General features: G+C 49.3%; 1 protein-coding gene across 4 annotated transcripts in view; it reads left to right on the top strand.

Moving 5' to 3' along the window:
- The window catches only part of LOC141174121 (uncharacterized), a 113,108-nt gene that overhangs the window by 1,686 nt on the left and 90,045 nt on the right, over positions 1 to 21,377 (top strand). For 2 of the 4 annotated variants that reach the window (XM_073658793.1, XM_073658794.1), the window contains exons 2-14: positions 4,000 to 4,060; positions 4,147 to 4,290; positions 5,315 to 5,461; positions 7,076 to 7,198; positions 7,740 to 7,904; positions 8,567 to 8,743; positions 9,291 to 9,413; positions 12,143 to 12,256; positions 14,897 to 15,206; positions 16,168 to 16,193; positions 16,478 to 16,595; positions 17,720 to 17,811; positions 18,568 to 18,718. In XM_073658793.1, coding sequence (XP_073514894.1) covers positions 4,016 to 4,060; positions 4,147 to 4,290; positions 5,315 to 5,461; positions 7,076 to 7,198; positions 7,740 to 7,904; positions 8,567 to 8,743; positions 9,291 to 9,413; positions 12,143 to 12,256; positions 14,897 to 15,206; positions 16,168 to 16,193; positions 16,478 to 16,595; positions 17,720 to 17,811; positions 18,568 to 18,718 — 1,735 coding nt within the window. In that variant the 5' untranslated portion in view covers positions 4,000 to 4,015. Of the gene's footprint in view, positions 1 to 3,999; positions 4,061 to 4,146; positions 4,291 to 5,314; positions 5,462 to 7,075; positions 7,199 to 7,739; positions 7,905 to 8,566; positions 8,744 to 9,290; positions 9,414 to 12,142; positions 12,257 to 14,896; positions 15,207 to 16,167; positions 16,278 to 16,477; positions 16,596 to 17,719; positions 17,812 to 18,567; positions 18,719 to 21,377 lie in introns of all 4 variants that reach the window. The other 2 variants (XM_073658790.1, XM_073658791.1) reach the window with 1 other exon arrangement.

Genomic DNA, 21,377 nt, shown 5'->3' on the forward strand with positions numbered 1-21,377 from the left:
AATGACGCCCCCTCTGTGCACCATTGAAGTGATTGACAAGACTGGTATCACCATCGGCTCCTTGCAAATCTCGTAGGAAGTGTTCCACGTCCTTCGCCTTGATTGATGGCTCCGCCATTTTATAAGGTGCACAAGGCTCTTGCAGGCGCTGCTTTTTCCCCCAGAACATGCACGCCACGGTCGCTGCCTTTTCCCCCAGAACGTGCACGCCACGGTCGCTGCCTTTTCCCCCGGAGCATGCACGCCACGGTCGCTGCTTTTCCCCGGAGCATGCACGCCGCGGTCGCTGCCTTTTCCCCCGGAGCATGCACGCCGCAGTCGCTGCCTTTTCCCCCGGAGCATGCACGCCGCGGTCGCTGCTTTTTCCCCCGGAGCATACACGCCGCGGTCGCTGCTTTTTCCCCCGGAGCATGCACGCTGCGGTCGCTGCCTTTCCCCCCGGAGCATGCACGCCGCGGTCGCTGCCTTTCCCCCCGGAGCATGCACGCCGCGGTCGCTGCCTTTCCCCCCGGAGCATGCACGCCGCGGTCGCTGCCTTTCCCCCCGGAGCATGCACGCCGCGGTCGCTGCCTTTCCCCCCGGAGCATGCACGCCGCGGTCGCTGCCTTTCCCCCCGGAGCATGCACGCCGCGGTCGCTGCCTTTCCCCCCGGAGCATGCACGCCGCGGTCGCTGCCTTTCCCCCCGGAGCATGCACGCCGCGGTCGCTGCCTTTCCCCCCGGAGCATGCACGCCGCGGTCGCTGCCTTTCCCCCCGGAGCATGCACGCCGCGGTCGCTGCCTTTCCCCCCGGAGCATGCACGCCGCGGTCGCTGCCTTTCCCCCCGGAGCATGCACGCCGCGGTCGCTGCCTTTCCCCCCGGAGCATGCACGCCGCGGTCGCTGCCTTTCCCCCCGGAGCATGCACGCCGCGGTCGCTGCCTTTCCCCCCGGAGCATGCACGCCGCGGTCGCTGCCTTTCCCCCCGGAGCATGCACGCCGCGGTCGCTGCCTTTCCCCCCGGAGCATGCACGCCGCGGTCGCTGCCTTTCCCCCCGGAGCATGCACGCCGCGGTCGCTGCCTTTCCCCCCGGAGCATGCACGCCGCGGTCGCTGCCTTTCCCCCCGGAGCATGCACGCCGCGGTCGCTGCCTTTCCCCCCGGAGCATGCACGCCGCGGTCGCTGCCTTTCCCCCCGGAGCATGCACGCCGCGGTCGCTGCCTTTCCCCCCGGAGCATGCACGCCGGGGTCGCTGCCTTTCCCCCCGGAGCATGCACGCCGCGGTCGCTGCCTTTTCCCCCCGGAGCATGCACGCCGCGGTCGCTGCCTTTTCCCCCCGGAGCATGCACGCCGCGGTCGCTGCCTTTCCCCCCTGAGCATGCACGCCGCGGTCGCTGCCTTTTCCCCCCTGAGCATGCACGCCGCGGTCGCTGCCTTTTCCCCCCTGAGCATGCACGCCGCGGTCGCTGCCTTTTCCCCCCGGAGCATGCACGCCGCGGTCGCTGCCTTTCCCCCCTGAGCATGCACGCCGCGGTCGCTGCCTTTCCCCCCTGAGCATGCACGCCGCGGTCGCTGCCTTTTCCCCCTGAGCATGCACGCCGCGGTCGCTGCCTTTTCCCCCTGAGCATGCACGCCGCGGTCGCTGCCTTTTCCCCCTGAGCATGCACGCCGCCGGCGCTGCCCGTCCTCCTCTGCTCCTGTGTGCGGCTGACTCTGCGTCTCCTGCAGTTATTGATGTTATGATAGTGCAGAGATTGCAGACATTAGCATCCTGGAGATTGTAGGGCGGCTTCCCGCAGATCCCTGACACAACCGGTCTGGTAACTTTCTTAAAGGGATTTTCTGCACACATTCCTTCCTGTCCTGTGATGACGGGGATGATATCACTTTATGGCTGTAAACGCCGTGTCGGCCTCTTGTTCTTGTCACAACTTATGAATGTCTCGGAGCCGAGGTCAAGGACAGGTGGAAAGGCGTTTCATATATCCGTGGTCTAATATTGTGTGTAAAGGGCTTGTCAGGGTTAAATAATAATATAATAATTAATCTATTAGGGAATTTAGAGTTTTTGCACAGATGACATTACGGCCAGGACACCTGCCGAGACGCCCGATGGGTCAGTGTTCTGCGCGTCCCCTGTAGATCGTGCTCGCCTCTCGCCAGCTGTGCGGGTCTTAACGTCATCGGCAGTGGAGGCGAGCGGCTCCGGACAGCACCGGATATCCTCTTTAAAAGGTTGTACCCTGAGTAATAGGTTATGATTAGGACAGGTGATAAGTGCCGGGGTGCCACCACTGAGACCCCCACGATCACGAGCCGCAGCTGCGTATGCGCGATGCTGTGCTGTTTATAATCTATGGGATTGATGCAGAGCACTCGGCTATCCCCGCCAGCACCACATACCATAGACACCAAGCCACGCAGATGCTGGGACGATGGACTCTTGTTCTCATGATCATCGGGCGGCAACTCGAGCAATCAGACATTTATCACTGGTCCTCACCTATCCTGTACACAGGTGACAAATTGTGAGGCTCTGCTGTGACTAGTGGGGAAAGGGGCGACTCTGCCTTGACTAGTGGGGAAAAAGACTACTCTGCCGTGACTAGTGGGGAAAGGGACTACTCTGCCGTGACTAGTGGGGAAAGGGACTACTCTGCCGTGACTAGTGGAGAAAGGGACGACTCTGCCATGACTAGTGGGGAAAGGGACGACTCTACCGTGACTAGTGGGGAAAGGGACTACTCTGCCGTGACTAGTGGAGAAAGGGACGACTCTACCGTGACTAGTGGAGAAAGGGACGACTCTGCCGTGACTAGTGGAGAAAGGGACGACTCTACCGTGACTAGTGGAGAAAGGGACGACTCTGCCGTGACTAGTGGAGAAAGGGACGACTCTGCCGTGACTAGTGGAGAAAGGGACGACTCTGCCGTGACTAGTGGAGAAAGGGACGACTCTGCCGTGACTAGTGAGGAAAGGGGCGACTCTGCCGTGACTAGTGGGGAAAGGGGCGACTCTGCCGTGACTAGTGGGGAAAGGGGCGACTCTGCCGTGACTAGTGGGGAAAGGGGCGACTCTGCCGTGACTAGTGGGGAAAGGGGCGACTTTGCTGTGACTAGTAGGGAAAGGGGCGACTTTGCTGTGACTAGTGGGGAAAGGGGCGACTCTGCTGTGACTAGTGGGGAAAGGGGCGACTTTGCTGTGACTAGTGGGGAAAGGGGCGACTTTGCTGTGACTAGTGGGGAAAGGGGCGACTTTGCTGTGACTAGTGGGGAAAGGGACGACTCTGCCGTGACTAGTGGGGAAAGGGGCGACTCTGCTGTGACTAGTGGGGAAAGGGGCGACTTTGCCGTGACTAGTAGGGAAAGGGGCGACTCTGCCGTGACTAGTGGGGAAAGGGACGACTCTGCCGTGACTAGTGGGGAAAGGGACGACTCTGCCGTGACTAGTGGGGAAAGGGACGACTCTGCCGTGACTAGTGGGGAAAGGGGCGACTTTGCTGTGACTAGTGGGGAAAGGGGCGACTTTGCTGTGACTAGTAGGGAAAGGGGCGACTTTGCTGTGACTAGTGGGGTAAGTGGTGGCTCTGCTAAGAGAAGGAGAAATACACGGTTCTGTATTTTGGGGATGTGAAGGGCGACTGGAAAGTAAGAGGGAATGTAGTTGAGATTACTGTGAACGATCTGGCACAAGTCCCAGCGGTGCCACATGGCAGACAGACTGCAGCCGATCACGTGAACGCCTGGAATATCCTCCATGAATCAGAGCTGGGTACACCATCAGATGGGTGTCGGTGTGAACGCTCGCACGCCCGACAGCATCTTCCCATGAAGGTGTTCTCTAGGGGAGGAGACGCGCTGCTGCCGAACATCTCTGACAGCCGCTCATCTTCCGGCTCTTGGAGATGCCTCCTGGTCCCACAGTGCGACCTCCGCTTCGGGGGACAGTCCGGACACCCCCATACCCATAGCCAGATACAAGCTGACATGTAACCTGACGTGCGCTCCTCTTCCTTTACAGCTGCCCGTCTGACACCATGTGGAACTGGTATTCTGGGGACGATTCCCCGTCGTCGGGCGCGGTAAGTCCTGATAATCTGTATTATTTCACCCTGTATCCGATGTCCGCTTCCTATCGGAATAACGTGATCCGGATTTGTCTCCGCAGTTGCCTGCAGACCAGCGAGCTGGCACCATGTCGCTGGCAGACCTGACGGAGCAGCTGGCGCACACTCAGCAGCTGGTGGCGCAGCTGAAGGATCTGATCAGAGAGAAGGACAACGAACTGCGCAAGAAAGATCAAGACCTCAAGGTCTGTATGCAGGGTCTTATAGAAGGGGCTGCACATTGCAAATAAAGGGTATTTGGGTGGAACGTCTGAGCCCGCTGCATTGTGTGGACGTTCGGAGTTGGTAGCATTGCATGACCCAAAGAGAAGTGGAGCAATTTGGAAGTATTATTGAGTCATCTCTCCTCCTTACTTTGGCTTTGCCCACCTGTTATTATGTTCCTCTCTACTAAAGGTGTTTTCCTATTTTGGAAAACTCTTGTCCCCTGACTGCACTTTGAATTAAAAAAATCAAAGTGCTTTAATCACCCTTTCCAGGTCCATCTGAGTCTCTGCCGCTTCTTCTGGTGTCACGTCAACAGCGCTGCAGCCGATCAGTGAGCTCACCAGCTCTGCCCAAGTTGAGGCCATTTGCCGCTCAAAGATGCAGAGCTTAGTGATTGGCTGCAGCGTCGTTGATGTGATATCAGCGCTGTAGGCGATAATAGACGACGGGAGCAGCGGCAAAGACTCCAACTGGACCTGGACATAGTGAGTAAAGCACTTAAACAAAACAAAAAAACAACGTTCTTTAATCACCCTGTCCAGGTCCAGCTGCAGTCTCTGCAGCTGCTTCCGGTGTTTGTTATTGCTACTACAACAAGGCGCTGCAGCCAATCACTAAGCTCAGCATCTTTGAGCAGGAAATGCCCTCAACTTGGGCAGAGCCGCTGAGCTCACTGATTGGCTGCAGCACTGTCGACGTGACACCAGGGCCAGTGGTAGAGACTCAGAGCTGAACCCTGGGAGGGTAAGTAAGGCTCAATTTCTTTAAATAAAACATTTGCCATGGAGCAAAGGTTTTCTGAAAACCCCTTTAATCGCGTCTGGAGGACGCACGATGACGATAGTCCTCCAGTCCATGTGGCATGTACAGCTTGTAAAGCTCAGTCTGCTGCCCCCTCTTACGCCTTTTTCCTCTTTGTAAGCTTTTTCTGATGTGTAACATCGGCTGAATGCGTGCATTTCTTGCGCTTTTTGCATTGACTGATTCCTTGTGCCGTCGCAGGAAGAAAAAGAATCTTCGGAATCCAAGATCTCTAAAGCAAAGCTGCAAAACAAGGCCAAGATTGCATCACTGACGTCTCAGCTGGAGGAGCTGAAGAAGCAGTTACCGTCATCCGGTGCTCAAGTCAAGAAATCCGAGAGCCGGAAGGTAAATGTTTGCTCCGGGCTCTTAATGCCGTTTCATTATTTGCAATGTTGGGTTGGAGGCTTGAAGGAGTCGGGGAGTTGCCTGCGTGACCTGGTGGACGAGAAGGAAAAGCTGAATTGCTGGAAGTAGCACAACTGTCCCGTCCGACTGTCGGTGCGCGGTGAGGTTTTATTCTGTGGATTCATTGGCAGCTCTTCGGATCACTTAGTTTTTTATTTCCTCCATAGTTATACACTTGTTAATGTCGGGTGCTTGTAACGATCTCATGGGTCTCCATTCACCAGTCGAATGCCAAAAGTGTGGTTTTTTTTTGGCCTCCGTCTGGCTGCTATCGCTTTACACACCTTTTACTTAACTTTATTCTCAAAAAATGAATTTCAGGCTTCTATGGTGGATAGATGCTGCCGTATCCATCCAGAGTATCGGAAGTGTAAGTCATGAGCGTTTACGCCTGACGATGGCCCAAAACGCAGCGTGCACTTAGTTTTACTCCTCCTGAGTTTAGAAATCGGGTCCCAGAGTTATGATTTCCCCCGTGAGTTTATAGCAGTTAGTGAGGATTTTCTTTTTATGGACCTTTTATCTGATCGTCCAGGGGTCTACATTTACAATAAGTGCCACATAAAGATGACAGCCTGTCCTTAGGATCAGGACGATGGGGGTGATGACTCTCGACTGGGTCTGGTATCACAGCTCAGTCCTATGTGAATGCTGCTGAACTGTAATACCTGGCACAACTATGAGAAAGCACAGAGCTCTGCCTGGTAGACAATAAAGGGGATGTGATGCTGGCCGGAGCACAAATTGCCATGTACACAAATTGGAGACGTGACCTCTACTGTGCAGCTCTGTGCCCTTGTTCACATCATGGACGGGTGCATCATCTATGACTAGAGATGGGCGAACCCGAAGGTGCAAGTTCGGAGTTTGTACCGGACAGTTACTGTCCGGTGCTAAACGCCGAACACAGTCTTTCATCGGAAGTCCGTTGCAATGTTCGGCGTTCCGGGGTAAGTCCGTTGCAAAGAGAGACAAAGAGAGATTTTTTTTTTTTAGCTCCAGAGTTCGGGTCCCCATTGTTTTCAAAGGGGTTGTGGTTGAAGTTCGGGTACTGTTCTGATACCCGAACCGAATTTTGGAATAAAGTTCGGGTCAGGTACCAGAACCCAAACTTCCACCTGTCTGTTTATCTCTATCTATGACCTACATGGCACAAATGAAATGGAGAACACTTAGTGCAAGCTGCAATTTTTCTTTTTTCACACCAAGCAGCCATTTGTGTAAATTTGCTCATGTGCACTAGCACATTGACTTATATTGGACACAATCACAGCAGACTGACCATATATAAGGATCATATACTGACACATATGGCCATTGTCATAGAAGACAAAGAAAGGCTTAGGTGTAATGTATAGACGTTCTATACTGGGATCTCGGGGAGCAGATCATGCAGGGCCGAGCGTTGCTGCCATATTTACGTGCTCAGTCTTGTAGGTGGTGTAGAGAGTAGGATTTTTGTAAAAACTCACATCACAAAAGCTTCTGGTGACCCGGGAATAATTTATATTTTTGATACGTCTGAACACTTTTAAGGACTTTACTTAATTTTAGGGATCGGGAGATGCCGACCAAGAAAACGCTTCTGCAAACCGAGGCAAAATTCTGGTGCTGCGGAAACGAGTGGAGGAATTGGAGTCACAGTTAGCACTTAAGAATGGAGAACTCAAGAAAAAGGTACCATGAAATAATGCGAGGTCGTAGGGGTCAGCTGAGGTTAACGAAGGAACATAAGCCGAGTACTTTGTACTCTGCAGTAATCCCCAGGGATAATCCCAGACTCCGCAGCTATAAGAGCCCCATTGTTTGAATGGAATGAGATGAGAAATGCTAACGCTGAACCTCTGCAGAGGGGTCACTTTCTGCAACTTTCTAATGTTTTAGCTTCTCTCTAGGCCAATACCTCTGCTTGCTGTTAATCTATGGAATAACTTCTGTCTACAGCCATATGCTTTAAAGCACATTCCCACGGGACAAATTACTCTGCAGGTTTCGGTTGCAGCGTTGGGTATAAAATGTCACAAAATCTCATTCATACGCTGCAGCAACTTTGTATGACTGGGGTTGTTTCTGCAGCCCCTGCATGGGATATGTACAGACCCCAATCATACGGGACAGTCTGGCACAAGTGAACGCAGTCTACAGGGGTCTCCTTGTCCTGTATCCTCCACCACTCGGTCTCCTTTCTGAGCTCATCCAGCTCCTTGTTTTTTTCCAGGAGGTGGATCTGGAGGCTCAGCGACTGCGCGGCTCCGAACTGGACGTCATGCTTGCAGAAAAAGAAGAGAAGCTGGCTAAGAAAGAGGCTTATATTAAAGATCTGCAAATGGCTACCGCATCAAACGCCCCAGTAGAGGCCACCAGTGCTGCACCGGAGGCGAAGGTATCACCGGGATCTGCTAATATAAGATATATGATCTGCAAAATGATATACATGATTGTAAAATTCTCTTCTGATTGGTGGTCTCGGCACTATTAGGGAATCCCATGAATAACATATATGTCCTATCGTTTCAACAGGGTAGGTGATCACTGTATGATTTCTGGGGGTCTGAACATTGGGACCCCCACTGATTACATGAAAAGGCCAGCTCCGTTCACCGTCTATAGGAGTGAAGGGCACACCAGTTCAATATCTTGCCATTTACATCGGGCACTTTGAGCCCCCTGTTCTCTTGATATGTGGGGGTCTCAGCATGCACAGCACATCGATCATTAATCCTCTGGTTTATGTGGCAAGTCGAGTACAGCTCTCCGCCATATCCAGCGGTCCCATAGACAATGAATGGAGCAGAGGCCGAGCATGTGCATCTCCGATCCATCCAAGACCCCATTCTCGGGATATTGCCACTTTTTAGTCCCGGGGTGGAGAGTTGCATAATCCCCTTAACGCAATATCACATTCATACATTCATGTACGTGATTGCGGGGGTGATCGTGTGTGTGGCGGAGGCTACCCCCTTACAGCAGGCATTATATTTATCTGTATACCGTATGTGCTTTATAATTATCCTATGCGGTTATTAATTCCGTCATTTGTCCTAGACGACCCCAAATGATTCAGCCCAGGACCTGCAGGTTTTAATCCAGAATCTGACCAGGAAAGTTGAAGAAAGTGAGGAGAAGTACAGCCTCCTCCATGAGCAAACCGAGAGCCTGAAAGCCTTCCTGAACAAAGAGAAGACGCGTTTCCAGGAGAAGGAGGCCATGTACACCGAAAATGTGAGTCTTCTTTCCCAGGCTGGCGCCTGTACGTGCTCGGTCTGTTCATGTCTTCACCTGTATAGGAGGCTTTCTGTATATTATACCGTACATATAAATCACCCCACAGGTCTGTGCATTCTGTTCCACAAAGCTGGATGACTGCAATTTAAAGGGGTATCTCCATCTTGGACATTTATAGCATATCTTAGAAAATACTTGGGCCTCCATGAACACAGAGGTGGCGTTATTTTTCAGAACGTCCATAGATCTGTAGATATGGGACCACCTCTCGATTCACTGCTGTTCAAGACAGGGACCCTTATCCTATAGATAGTACCTCATTATCTGATCATGTGGTGTCCTGCTGCTAAAAACTTCAGTAATCACCAGCAATCTGCATCTCAATGCAGCGTCCACCGCAGGAGAAATGAAGCATTGCATGCTGCCATGTATAATCAATAGGAAGCACATAAAGTGTTGGGGGGTGTTGGATCCTCCAGATGAGTGATGCACTCATGTATAAATGACAGACCTCTCTATTAACTCAGGATGACACTTTTTCCAGATCCGGGTTTATCAGAATATAATTTTGGAAAAGGACAAAGAGATGAAATTGCTGTCGGAGAAGCATGACCAGGAGCTGTTTAAAATTGCAGCCAAGTCAGATTCCTCTGCTGAACTTCATCAGGTAAGTTGAGAGAACGGCAAGCAAACTTTTCTCTAAACTTTTCTCAGTGCAAGGTTATATTCTAGTAGGGCCCCTTGTTAAAAACAAACCTTTGCATATAGCCTCTTCTTAAAGTTCCCTTCCTATTGCAAGTAGCAATTGTATAAGTCATTTTATAACCCCTTCCCGACATGTGGCGTAATAGTACGTCATCTGCCGGTGTACGGAGCGGGCTCAGGAGCAGATCCTACTGCATAACTGGGAGATGACAGCTGTTTTACACAGCCGGCATCTTCATGTAACGGCAGCAACAGGAGCTTGCTTCAGTGGCTGATGTTTAACCATTTAAATCCTGCTGTCAATCACTGACAGCTGCATTTAAATAGCGCGATTGCTGCCTGACACGTGCGCTGGGTCCCTTCGTGACGCGATCGCAGGGTAGAGATGGGTCATCGTGGCAGCCAGCAGTCTTCATAGAATTACATCGGTATTGCATTATATGAAACAATTGATCAGGTATAAGTCACTTGAGGGGGCTATAAAAAATAAATTGAAAAAGCTTTGGAAAAAAAAAAAAAAAAAAAAAAAAAATATATATATATATATATATATCATACACATACACATACACATACACACACACACATATACACACACTGTGTTCCAAATTATTATGCAAAAAGTGTTTAGGAGTGATAAGGGAAGAATTTGTTTGTTTGTCAGTTAAACTCATTGATGGTGATGTGTGTCAGGGCTCTTTATATCACTGTAAGCAATTGCAGACACCTGTGCTAATTAGTTTGGCAGGTGTGTCCAATGAAAGGCAAGACTACTTAAGAAGGCTCTCTCACATTATTAAGCAGCCTACATTTTCTGCCAAAATGGGAAAGAAAAAGGATGTGTCGGCTGCTGAGAAGCAACAAATTGTGGAGTGTTTAGGTCAAGGCATGACTACAATCAACATTGTGCGATGATCAGGATGAAGTGTCTTGGCAATCAAGAAGTATGTAGCTGATTCACAGTACACACGTGTGCGTGCTGATAAGGGCAAATTGAGGACTCTTTCCTACAGGCAATTACGTCAGGTTAAAAGAGCAGTGGCAAAAAAGCCTTGTCATAGCAGCAGACAAGTTTTTGAAGCTGCTGGTGCCTCCAACGTCCCCCGAACAACAAGATGCAGGGTCCTTCAGAGGTTTGCAGCTGTGCATGCGCCATCCTGTCGACCTCCTCTATCCACTTCACACAAGCAGAAACGGCTCCAGTGGGCCAAACATTACATGAAGACTGATTTCAAAACAGTTTTGTTCACGGATGAGTGCCGTGCAACGCTCGATGGTCCAGATGGATGGAGTGGAGGATGGCTGGTTGATGGACACCCCATGCAAACATGGCTACAGCGCCAACAAGGAGGAGGTGGAGTAATGTTTTGGGCTGGAATCATGGGGAGAGAGATTGTCGGCCCCTTTAGGATCCCTGAAGGGGTAAAGATGAACTCCATAATGTATGTGGAGTTTCTCAAACAGCACTTCCTGCCATGGTTCAAGAAGAAGAACCGTGTATTTCACAGCAAGATCATTTTTCTGCATGATAATGCACCATCTCATGCTGCACATAAAACATCTGCATCTCTGGCTGATATGGGCATAAAAGGGGACAAACTTATGGTGTGACCCCCATGCTCCCCTGACCTCAACCCCATTGAGAACCTCTGGAGCTTCATCAAAAGGAGTGTCTATGATGGCGGGAGGCAGTTCACATCTAAGCAACAGCTCTGGGAGGGTATTCTGTCCTCATGCAAAACAATTAAAGCAGAAACCATCCAAAACCTGACAAATTCAATGGACGAGAGAGTTCAGATGCTCCTTTCGAACAAGGGGTCCTATGTGCAAATGTAACATCACCTAGAATAAACTTTTGAGTTGAAAACTGTTTGATTTCAGTGTGTAATAACCTGCTAATGCTTATAATTTCACAAATGACCATTTTTTGTTCTTTATTAAAATGAAAAGGTTGAAAACTCTGCTTTGCATAATAATTTGGAACATGCATTTTGAGTTTTTTATCTTTTTAAAAATATCCTGTTATCATAGGCAGTTTATACAAAAACCTTTCAATTGTACTCGAATAGTTATAGGACTGGAAAATTACAATGACTGCAATTCATATAGGTAATTTGGGAAAATCTGAGAAAATATTATTTGCATAATAATTTGGAACACAGTGTGTGTGTATGTATATATATATATATATATATATATATATAAATTTAAATAACTTTTTCCCTTATTAATAATAATGAAATGAAAAAGCATATTTGGTTTGCCATCTGTGAAAGCCCAATCTTCTAAAATATTAAATTTATATGGTAAATAAAATAAAGAGGGGGAAAAAAGAAACGCCAGTACTGCACTTTTTTGTCACCGCACCATGTGCATTGCAGCCAGAAATGTTGAGCCGAACCTCCCGTCTTTTCCTTTGCCAATTTCTGAAGACATGCATTTTCTCTCCTGCTGTGATCGATCAAATATTACCCTCCTGCTTCTTTCCACCCGTCATCCTGTTTTACTAAAACACTGAGGGTCTTCAGCTGCATCCCCCTCCTCCCTCTCCTCACTGTCTTATTAGTTGCTGTTTTGCACTAGATGTATATTTAAAGGGGAAGGACAAGAAAAGTGTAGATACAGGCTGCTAGAAGACGTGAGGAATATGACATTATACACAAATTATTCACCATCTGTCTGTGTCTTCAGCTCCTCAAGGCCCTGAAGCAGAAACTTCACGAGGACGAAGAGGTGTTATCCGGAAAGAATCAAGTGATCGATGTTTTACAGAAGGAGCTGGATAATAAAGATCGGCAGATCTCCGTAAGTCATTGGTCGCAAATTAGTTCCAGCAAGAGAGTTTTAGAGGGTTGACACACCCCATATTCACGACTGTTTTGTTGTTTTTCAAACACATCAATTTTCATAGGAGCTGTAAACCCAAAACTGGAGATTTTTATTTTGGAAAGTTACTTCATTAGTTTTTTTTTTTTTTTACATTAGAACAATAAAAAATTAAATGTGTTGGATCTCGTGAATGATAAATGTTTGATCAATGGGGGTCCGGCTGCTGAACACTCCCATTGATGTGGAGATTTGGGGGTGCAAAGTTCCCTGTGTAGGACGATCAATCCTACAGATGATGAATGTACCAGTAGTGATACCCCAATTTTTAGGGATTGGTGAGATTTGCATTGGTCTGATCACCATAAATCATACATTTATTACCCGTTCTATAAATTAATGTTTATGGGACAGTTTCTGTCTGCTAAGTATTTAAAGGGGTTGTTCCAACTAAGCGAATTATCATCTATCCACATAATAGGTTGTTGTTGGGGATCCGGCTGTTGTCTCCGAAATGTCTCATTGATTGTTTAGGGCAGTGGTCCCCAACCTTTTTTGCACCAGGGACCGGCTTGAAGCAAGATCATTTTTCCATGGCCCAGCAAGGAGGGGGTGGGGTGGGCGGGGCTTTGGTCATATGGGGGCGGGCTAATGGAGGGATTTGGAGTTTAGTGCATACTTATCATATAGTGTAGACCAGGTCCCCGCCAGGAGCTATGCCAGGAGCCCCACATAATGTGCTGTGCCAGGAGCCGCATCACTGAGGCCCCATCACGCCCTGCAGCAGGACAGGGCAGCTGTCCTGACAGCTGCTGTTCAGCTGCATTTACTTCATCCCAGGGGCGGACACAGACTGTAGTGGGCCCCTGTGCAAGAAATTTTTGGGGGCCCCCCCCGCCCTTCATAAGGCAACAAAGTTATGTAAACATAACCCCCCCATGTGCATCTCTCACCCCCCCATGTGCAGCTCACCCCCGTGCATCTCTCATCCCCCTCCGTGCATCTCTCATCCCCCTCCGTGCATCTCTCATCCCCCTCCGTGCATCTCTCATCCCCCCCGTGCATCTCTCATCCCCCCCATGTGCATCTCTCATCCCCCCCATGTGCATCTCTCATCCCCCTCCGTGCATCTCTCATCCACCCCCCGTGCATCTCTCATCCACCCTCCGTGCATCTCTCATCCACCCCCCGTGCATCTCTCATCCACCCCCCGTGCATCTCTCATCCCCTCCGTGCATCTCTCATCCCCCTCCGTGCATCTCTCACCCCCCCGTGCATCTCTCATCCCCTCGTGCATCTCTCATCCCCTCCATGCATCTCTCATCCCCCCCATGCATCTCTCACCCCCCCGTGCATCTCTCACCCCCCCGTGCATCTCTCATCCACCCCCCGTGCATCTCTCATCCACCACCCGTGCATCTCTCACCCCCCCGTGCATCTCTCATCCACCCCCGTGCATCTCTCACCCACCCCCGTGCATCTCTCACCCCCCCCGTGCATCTCTCACCCCCCCCGTGCATCTCTCACCCCCCCGTGCATCTCTCACCCCCCCCCGTGCATCTCTCATCCCCCCCGTGCATCTCTCATCCCCCCCGTGCATCTCTCATCCCCCCCGTGCATCTCTCATCCCCCCCGTGCATCTCTCATCCCCCCCATGTGCATCTCTCATCCCCCCCATGTGCATCTCTCATCCCCCCCATGTGCATCTCTCATCCCCCCCATGTGCATCTCTCATCCCCCCCATGTGCATCTCTCATCCCCCCCATGTGCATCTCTCATCCCCCCCAGTGCATCTCTCATCCACCCCCCGTGCATCTCTCACCCCCCCGTGCATCTCTCATCCCCCCCCCGTGCATCTCTCATCCCCCCCCGTGCATCTCTCACCCCCCCCGTGCATCTCTCATCCACCCCCCGTGCATCTCTCACCCCCCCGTGCATCTCTCATCCCCCCCCCGTGCATCTCTCACCCCCCCGTGCATCTCTCATCTCTCCCCTCCCTCCCATGTGCATCTCTCATCTCTCCCCTCCCCCCCATGTGGATCTCTCATCTCTCCCCTCCCCCATGTGCATCTCTCATCTCTCCCCTCCCCCCATGTGCATCTCCCATTCCCCCCACTCCTAGTTAATTGTATTTAAAAAAAAATAAAACTTGTTATACTTACCCCCATGCGATCCCTGCAGAATCCTGGCGCTCGTCCAAATCGCTGACACCAGGTTCTCCTGACTTCCGGCCATGTGACGGCGCCGTCACATGACCGGAAGTCAGGGGAATCCTGAAGGTGCTGCCGCAGCAGCGCAGCGCTAAGATGTCCCGGACCCGGCGCTTAGCATGCGGCCGGGGGCCCCATGAGGAGAGAGACACACAAGAGGGGGGCTCCGAGGGGGCTCCTACCGGCCGGGCCCCATACTGGAGTCAGGGCAGTCATGCCCTGATGGCGGCCCTGCTGGAGGCTGGAGGGGCCCCCTCTCCCCGCGGACCGGCTGAAAAACCCCAACGGCCCGGTCCTGGTCCGCGGACCGGCGGTTGGGGACCTCTGGTTTAGGGGACCAACGGAGATGGCCCAATCTGACATTTCTTGAGTTTGGGCAATCCCTTTAAATTTTTTTTTTCTTTTTCAGGAAATGTCTGAGACGTGCAGGTTTCTCCAGTCTGAAAAGCAGAACTTGCAATCGAAGCTGGATGCGGAGAAGCATGTAATGAGAGCGCAACTGAAAGACATGATGGAGAAACATGAGACTGAAACGCAAGCGCTCGGCCTGCGGCACAGCACGGCTCTGCAAGAAATCATAGCGAAGCACGATGGGGAAATGCAGGAGAAATGTCAGACTATACAGCAACTGCAGAACCAGCTCCAAGGCCTGGCGAGCCCCGGAGACGCCTGGGAAGGGACCGGCACCAGCGCAAACTCTGCAGTTACCATACTACAAGGTAAAAGTAAAATCACGTAGTGGCAACATTTCTGGCATTCAGAAAAGTGACAAAAGTAAACTCCCTGCTCCCGAAATCCCTGTCTTGCTTGAAAATTACCCATAACATCCATGGTTAACCCCTTTCTGACATAGACAATTTTTATTTTTTTGCTTTTCTTCTAAGCACCACATCTTTTTTTTTTTTATCCACATAGCCGTTTGAGGTTTTATATTTTTGCAGGATTAGTTTTAATTTTCTGCTTTTAGGGTTTTTTATTTATTTGTTTTTTAATTAAAAGCCGGCTCGGGTCTCCGCTGATAGAGGCAGGTGCCTGCTGTATAACACAGCCGGCACTTGCGTGTCAGTTTCTGACGCCGCTGAGCCGTGGATCAGTGCAGGCATCACATGGAGATTTCTGCCGACCCCGGAAGTGGAGTGCTCTCCGTTCCCAAGTCCCAGCACCGCTGCAGCCTGTAATTAGCTGCAGCGGTCAGGTGACTAGTGGTGCTTTTCTGGTCTCCGAATGACACCTTCTAGTCATGCAGTCCATTATCGGCTACATCGGTGCTAAGACCTGCGAACGGGAAAAGACCCTTTTTCCTTAGCCGTCAGAGACCCCCAGAGCGGCCTACGCTGGATCTGTGAGGATCCTGAACTACGCAAAAGTTTTATTATTTTTGATCCATTTATAAATATACTCTTGGACAACCGCTATAATGTAGGGGGTCCTCTGATCAGGATCGTCATCTTTTGGTCTGAGAGGTGAGTGGTTTCAAATAGCGTCTCTCTCTGGAGGACCCGTCCTGTCCTATTTTGCGCAAACTATATGTATTATTAGACACTGTGCAATGCTTAGTTTGTCCTGTGGAGGCGCTGCAGGGAAATTGAACAGGTTTCCCAGCAAGGGGGGAGGCACTTTGCTATTAACTTTAATTTTTTTTTTGCTTATAATTTATTCTTTTTTTGTTTTTCTTTTCAGATGAAGTAAAGTTGAAAACAGAAGAGGCAAGTAGATCCGATGCAAAATTCCTTAAAATGAAGGCATGGTCCAAATCCAGAATCAGGCAGTTGGAAGAAGAACTAAAAATTGTACAAGTACCGCTCTCGTTTGGCCTGTCCTCCATCTTTTCTCTTATTTCCCACCTGCCTGATTCTCACAATCTACCTAATGACTGTCCTCTCATTTCTGTGTCTGCGACTGTCCGTTCTCCCCGTCTCTCTGAGATCAGAGATTCCTACTTTATCTTTTTTCCTCTCTAATTTTTTTTTTTCATCCTTTTCTTTCATAGTCTGAAACAAAGAACCAGGAGTTGTCCACATTAGCCGTGCGCATCGACGAGCTGGAGGAGGAGAAGAAAGCGTTGGAGGCGAAGCTGCAATCCGTCGCAGATTTGCAGTCTATTAATGGTAAAAGCCCACTAATTGTCTCACGATTACATATTGCAGCATTATTACTGACGTTTAATAGGGCCTCGATCATCAAAAACTGCCCCGAAGACAAGTCGTCTTGTTGCCCACAATGCAAAATCTGCTATATAATATGCCTTTGTGCAATCCTCGGTACACCTAAGACGACTCTTAGCCCCAAACGCATGTATTTAGGGCTAAAAATCATTTTTGCAATTGGGTTGCTTTTAAAATTTTGCTTTTACAGGCACATTCAACTTTGATGATCAGCCAAGAAGAGCTCAGAAAAGTCAAGAGTTACAAACTCCCTTTCAGATCATCAAAATGAACTCACTGATGGTTTCTCAGTTAGCTCATTCTGCGGCCATCAGGGAGTCTAGAGGCCATAGAAGGCAAAGCCTGCAACATTTTTTAATAAAACCCAATAACAAAAATATTTTTAGCCAAAAATGTAGGCATTTAAGTAGGAAAAAAAAAAATTTGGTTCCAAAGGTGAACAACCCCTGTAAACTACTGTCAATCGGCTACATGTACGCAAATTAGCATGTGGTCATGTACTGAACACAATTCTGTGCACGCAGACAGATTTTTACTACGATCGTGCTGCCCCCATAGAATATCATGTTATCGGCAGCACTTGTCCTGTTTACTAAGGTCAATGTGCTGCCGAGAACAATGATTTTTTTTTTTTTTAGGTCTGCTTAAAATTCCTTGCACCCGACAAACAAGCAGGCTGTGGCAGCAATACTATCGTGTACGTGCGTTTGTGTGCGTATTTATATATTTTTTTGTGCACATTTTGTTCAGAACCCGTGAGCCTGTCTGCCATCCATGTGATGTACATACATGTCTGTGCGTTCTTGCACTTGCTCATTCATTTAGCACTATAGGTAGTGCTGGCCGATTCCTATATTTTCTGCAAAAGACAAATGTCACTCTTTAGTTTACTGGAGGTCAGTGATGTAGGACAACAGTGACATTGAAAATTAGTTCAAAGTACAGCAATTCTGTAAATGTGCTGAATGTGCAAGATAAAAAAAAAAGAAAATCTCAAAGGTGCGAATGTCTATAAGTCATCATATCCTCAATGACATTGTGATGTTTTTTTCTTTTCTCAACCGCAGAACATCTGCTGACGAAGCTCGTGGTGTACGAAGAACAGCAGCGGATACTGCAGGCGGATCTGGAGCAGGTGGCAAAAAGAGCGGATTCACAGGTGAACGACACACGTGCAATGTACTGCGTAAAGGTGCCCAAACTATTAAAGGGGTAGTCCGGCTCTGCACAGGTCCTCATCGGTGGGTGAGTGGGACTGGTGACGTCAGCTCTTCCTGGCTGTGGGAGGTAATGGAGTTCACAGAATCCCCGTTATGTCATTCATTCTGGGTCCCACCAGTCAGACTATCACGGTGATGAGCTTAATCAGCGCTGTCGCCCTTTAGGTTACATGCACACATTGAGTATTTTATGTGCAGAAATTTCTACACCATTTCTGCATCTCTCGGCAAGAAAAATGCAGCTTCAAAAATGTTGCGTTTTTGCAGCGTTTTTTTCAGTGCATTCAATGGGTGAAAAACACAGGCAAAAACGCACAGAGAATTGACACGCTGCAGATTTTTTTTCTGCGCCAATTCTACAAGTCAATAATACTTAACGTGTGCATGACACTTCAGGTTTCTCATTCACTTTACTGGCATCAGGTTTTGCTAGCAAATCTGAATAGCAAAAGCGAACCAAATCTGCAACGTGTGCACACAGCCTTACCGTCTTTCCCCGCAGTCACCTCCTTTGCCCACCCACTGTGCAAGGAACCTGCAGCACATTTCCACTAAAGTAAATGGGTCCGACTGTATTTGCCTAAACTGACGTAGGGCAGCGGTGAAAAAATTGTTAAGAAGCCTTACAGGGAGTACCCACCTGCTTAGCAAACTGTTACGATGCCCATAAGTGACCTTTTGTGCATTGGTTTCAGACCAGCGAGTCCGGCAGCGTGGACGAGCTGCAGAACCCCCTCCTGGAATGGAACGAGATGAGCCCAGAGACTGACATGACTACGGACCACGAAAGAGAAGACACATCGGTTATGGTCTTAAGAATGGCGCAGATCGAAGAGGAAAGAGAAGGTAAATCCTCCCATCACCATTGTCTGATTACTTTACCCCCGGTCGGCTCAGCGCTGGGTATCCAGTTTTTTTCTTAAGTTTTCCAGTCGGGTAATTGTAGAGAGGAGGTAACCATCTACAACTGGCTGTGAAGGAAAACCTGGCTGATATGTAAAGACGATGTCAACGCTTGAACAGCATTTTGCATTTTTTTCTAATCTAAAATTGTATGCTGGGGGCGCTCTCGCTCACTGTAGACAGTTCAGCCATTGAGTGTAATGATAGAACTGTATGCACCAAGCTCCGTCAAGTGGTGGCTGCTGGTAACCACAATTATAGCCTACCTATGCAGAGGATTACCAGGATTATTCGTATTTTCAGAACAATGTTGGGTTATATGCCAGGACACACGGGTTATTTTCCACACTTGTCGTGTCCGGTTTACAGACCAGGCTAATACTTCCAAATAGCAGAACCCTCCTTGACAAAGGAAGGTGTGCACGGAGCAAGTCCACAAATTGCATTGTCTGAACTGAGCCTTAGACTCTTACTCGCCTTCTGCATTTGAGCAACCAAATTCATGGAGGTTGGTTTTACTGTAGAGCGAGCCGGCCACCGCTGCTGCTAATCCTCTGATTATTACCACCACAACCCCTGATGGAGTCCCCTGTCCCTGTCTGAGTTCGGAGATCATTTTTTTGCACCTGTTCACACTGCTTTACATGTGATCTGTCGCTGAGTGGCATTGTCTTTTATCGTCTGGAATCATTTCCACGCACAAATGAACCTTGGTGGTCGGGACTTCACGTGGTCTAATCGGTGGGACGGTGTCACAGTAACATCCACTACGGGGGATGTTACTCTTTACTTGGTGATTATCAGTCTCCTCGCATGGAACAATAAAATCTTTACAGGTAATAGGAGAATTTTACACTTGCACATGGATATTTTTAGGGGTCTCTGAACCAGAGTCTGTCTGAAGGGGGTTTTCCACTTTAAAAAATGTTGTCCCCAAACGATAGCACTCATCTAAAATGACAAAAACATACTGTGCTCACCCTCCCCTGGTCCAGTGCCTGATCTTCAGTGTTGCTTCTGTGTCTGTGTTTTGGCTGCAATAGTGACCTCACATTGACAGCGCAATAAACCGCCGAAGCCAATCTGTGATCCAAGCGTCTAGCGTGCTGCTGCAGCCAATCAGTGATCTCAGCGGCTTGTACCATCTACATTGGTGCTCAGTGACTGCTTGCAGTGGTGTTGGACACCACTGCAGCCAAAACACAAAGGCCAGAGCCTGTATGGAGAGCCGGCGCTAGACTCGGCGAGTGTGATTACTATCCGGTTTTGTTATTTTACATGAGTGCTACCACTTTCTTGGAAAAACCCCTTTAAGTATTTGTGACATAGCTGTAATACCATGAACGGCCAGTACTGAATGTATGGCGCTGTGCTTGGTAAACCATCAGGGGGGTCTGCACTCTCTGGAGCACTATGGCCCCTTCAGACAGCAGCAGACCTTTGGGATGCTGGGAGTCGGACCTCCACCGGTTTGATTTTCTTCAAAGCACATTTCTGTTATGCCATAATGCCTTAAATGGATTGTCTGGGATTAGTGTAACATTGCAGCCTTCTTCCAAAAACAGCGCCCCCTATGTACAGGTTGTGCCTGGTTTTGTAGCACAATTTGCTGCGCCGCAGTACGGACACAACTCGGTGCTGTTTTTGGTCGAGGGCAGACATGTTTTTTTCTACTTTTAAACAGTCCCTTTAATTTTTGGCACCCAAAATGGCAAAAAAACCCACATTGAACGCTCCTCGCCCTCGCAGCGATCGGCGCAGGCTCGTTGATGTGGACCTGGCATGACTCCATTTTCTGTTTTTCTCTTTTCCGCCATGGGATGAGCTGCCGCGCTCAGCGCCCCCTTCCTTCACTCCTCCACCTCATCCTGCGATTCGATCAGCCGCCAAGAACATAGTTTCCCATCAGTTTTGTGCATGCAGGTTCCTCTGTGACGGCCGGGGTCGTACCGCTGCCTCGTTCCTCCCGGAGCCTTATCTTGCGGTGGAAACAGTCAGCAGTACGGCGCCGGCTGTGTTTAGTTTACACTATGGTTTCCATTTCTTTTTTTCTTTTTTTTAATAACATCATAACCCGTTTTATGCTGTTTTTATAATTTTTATAAATTTTCTTTTTTTTTGCTCTAATTCTGATTTAACCAACTCATCCTCCTCTTCTGCGCTTGGGCTCAGTCTGCTGGGATGGTCTGCAGATCTTTTGGTGGGGGGGAAATGAAGCCTTTTCATGGGCTGAACAAATATTGGAGATTGTCCCTTATGATGTCACAAGGAACCGATGATGTCACTGTATTTTAGAGGGAATCTGCCCACAGATAAAACCTTTTAAATTTGGACTAGCCCGGGTGTAGGGGGCGGGTGTGGGATCGCCCCTTAACCCAAGGGGCTGCAGCTCACCTTTTGGTGCAGCTCCTTTTGCCCTTGGCTGTGTTGACATATTGTCATTATTAATGCAATATGACGATTTGTGGCTTCACGAGCTAATATCTCAATGTTTCACCATTAGTTGCGATGTTCTGACGTTTTTGGGACCCCCTATTCATGTGCTTGGCCACATCTCAATTAGCGAGGGGCTTAATTCTCCCACTAGATAGGCCATGGGCAT

This window comes from Phyllobates terribilis, unplaced genomic scaffold (genome assembly GCF_046119375.1).
Source record: "Phyllobates terribilis strain yellow unplaced genomic scaffold, ASM4611937v1 Scaffold_13__5_contigs__length_258822181, whole genome shotgun sequence".
Lineage (NCBI taxonomy): Eukaryota > Metazoa > Chordata > Amphibia > Anura > Dendrobatidae > Phyllobates > Phyllobates terribilis.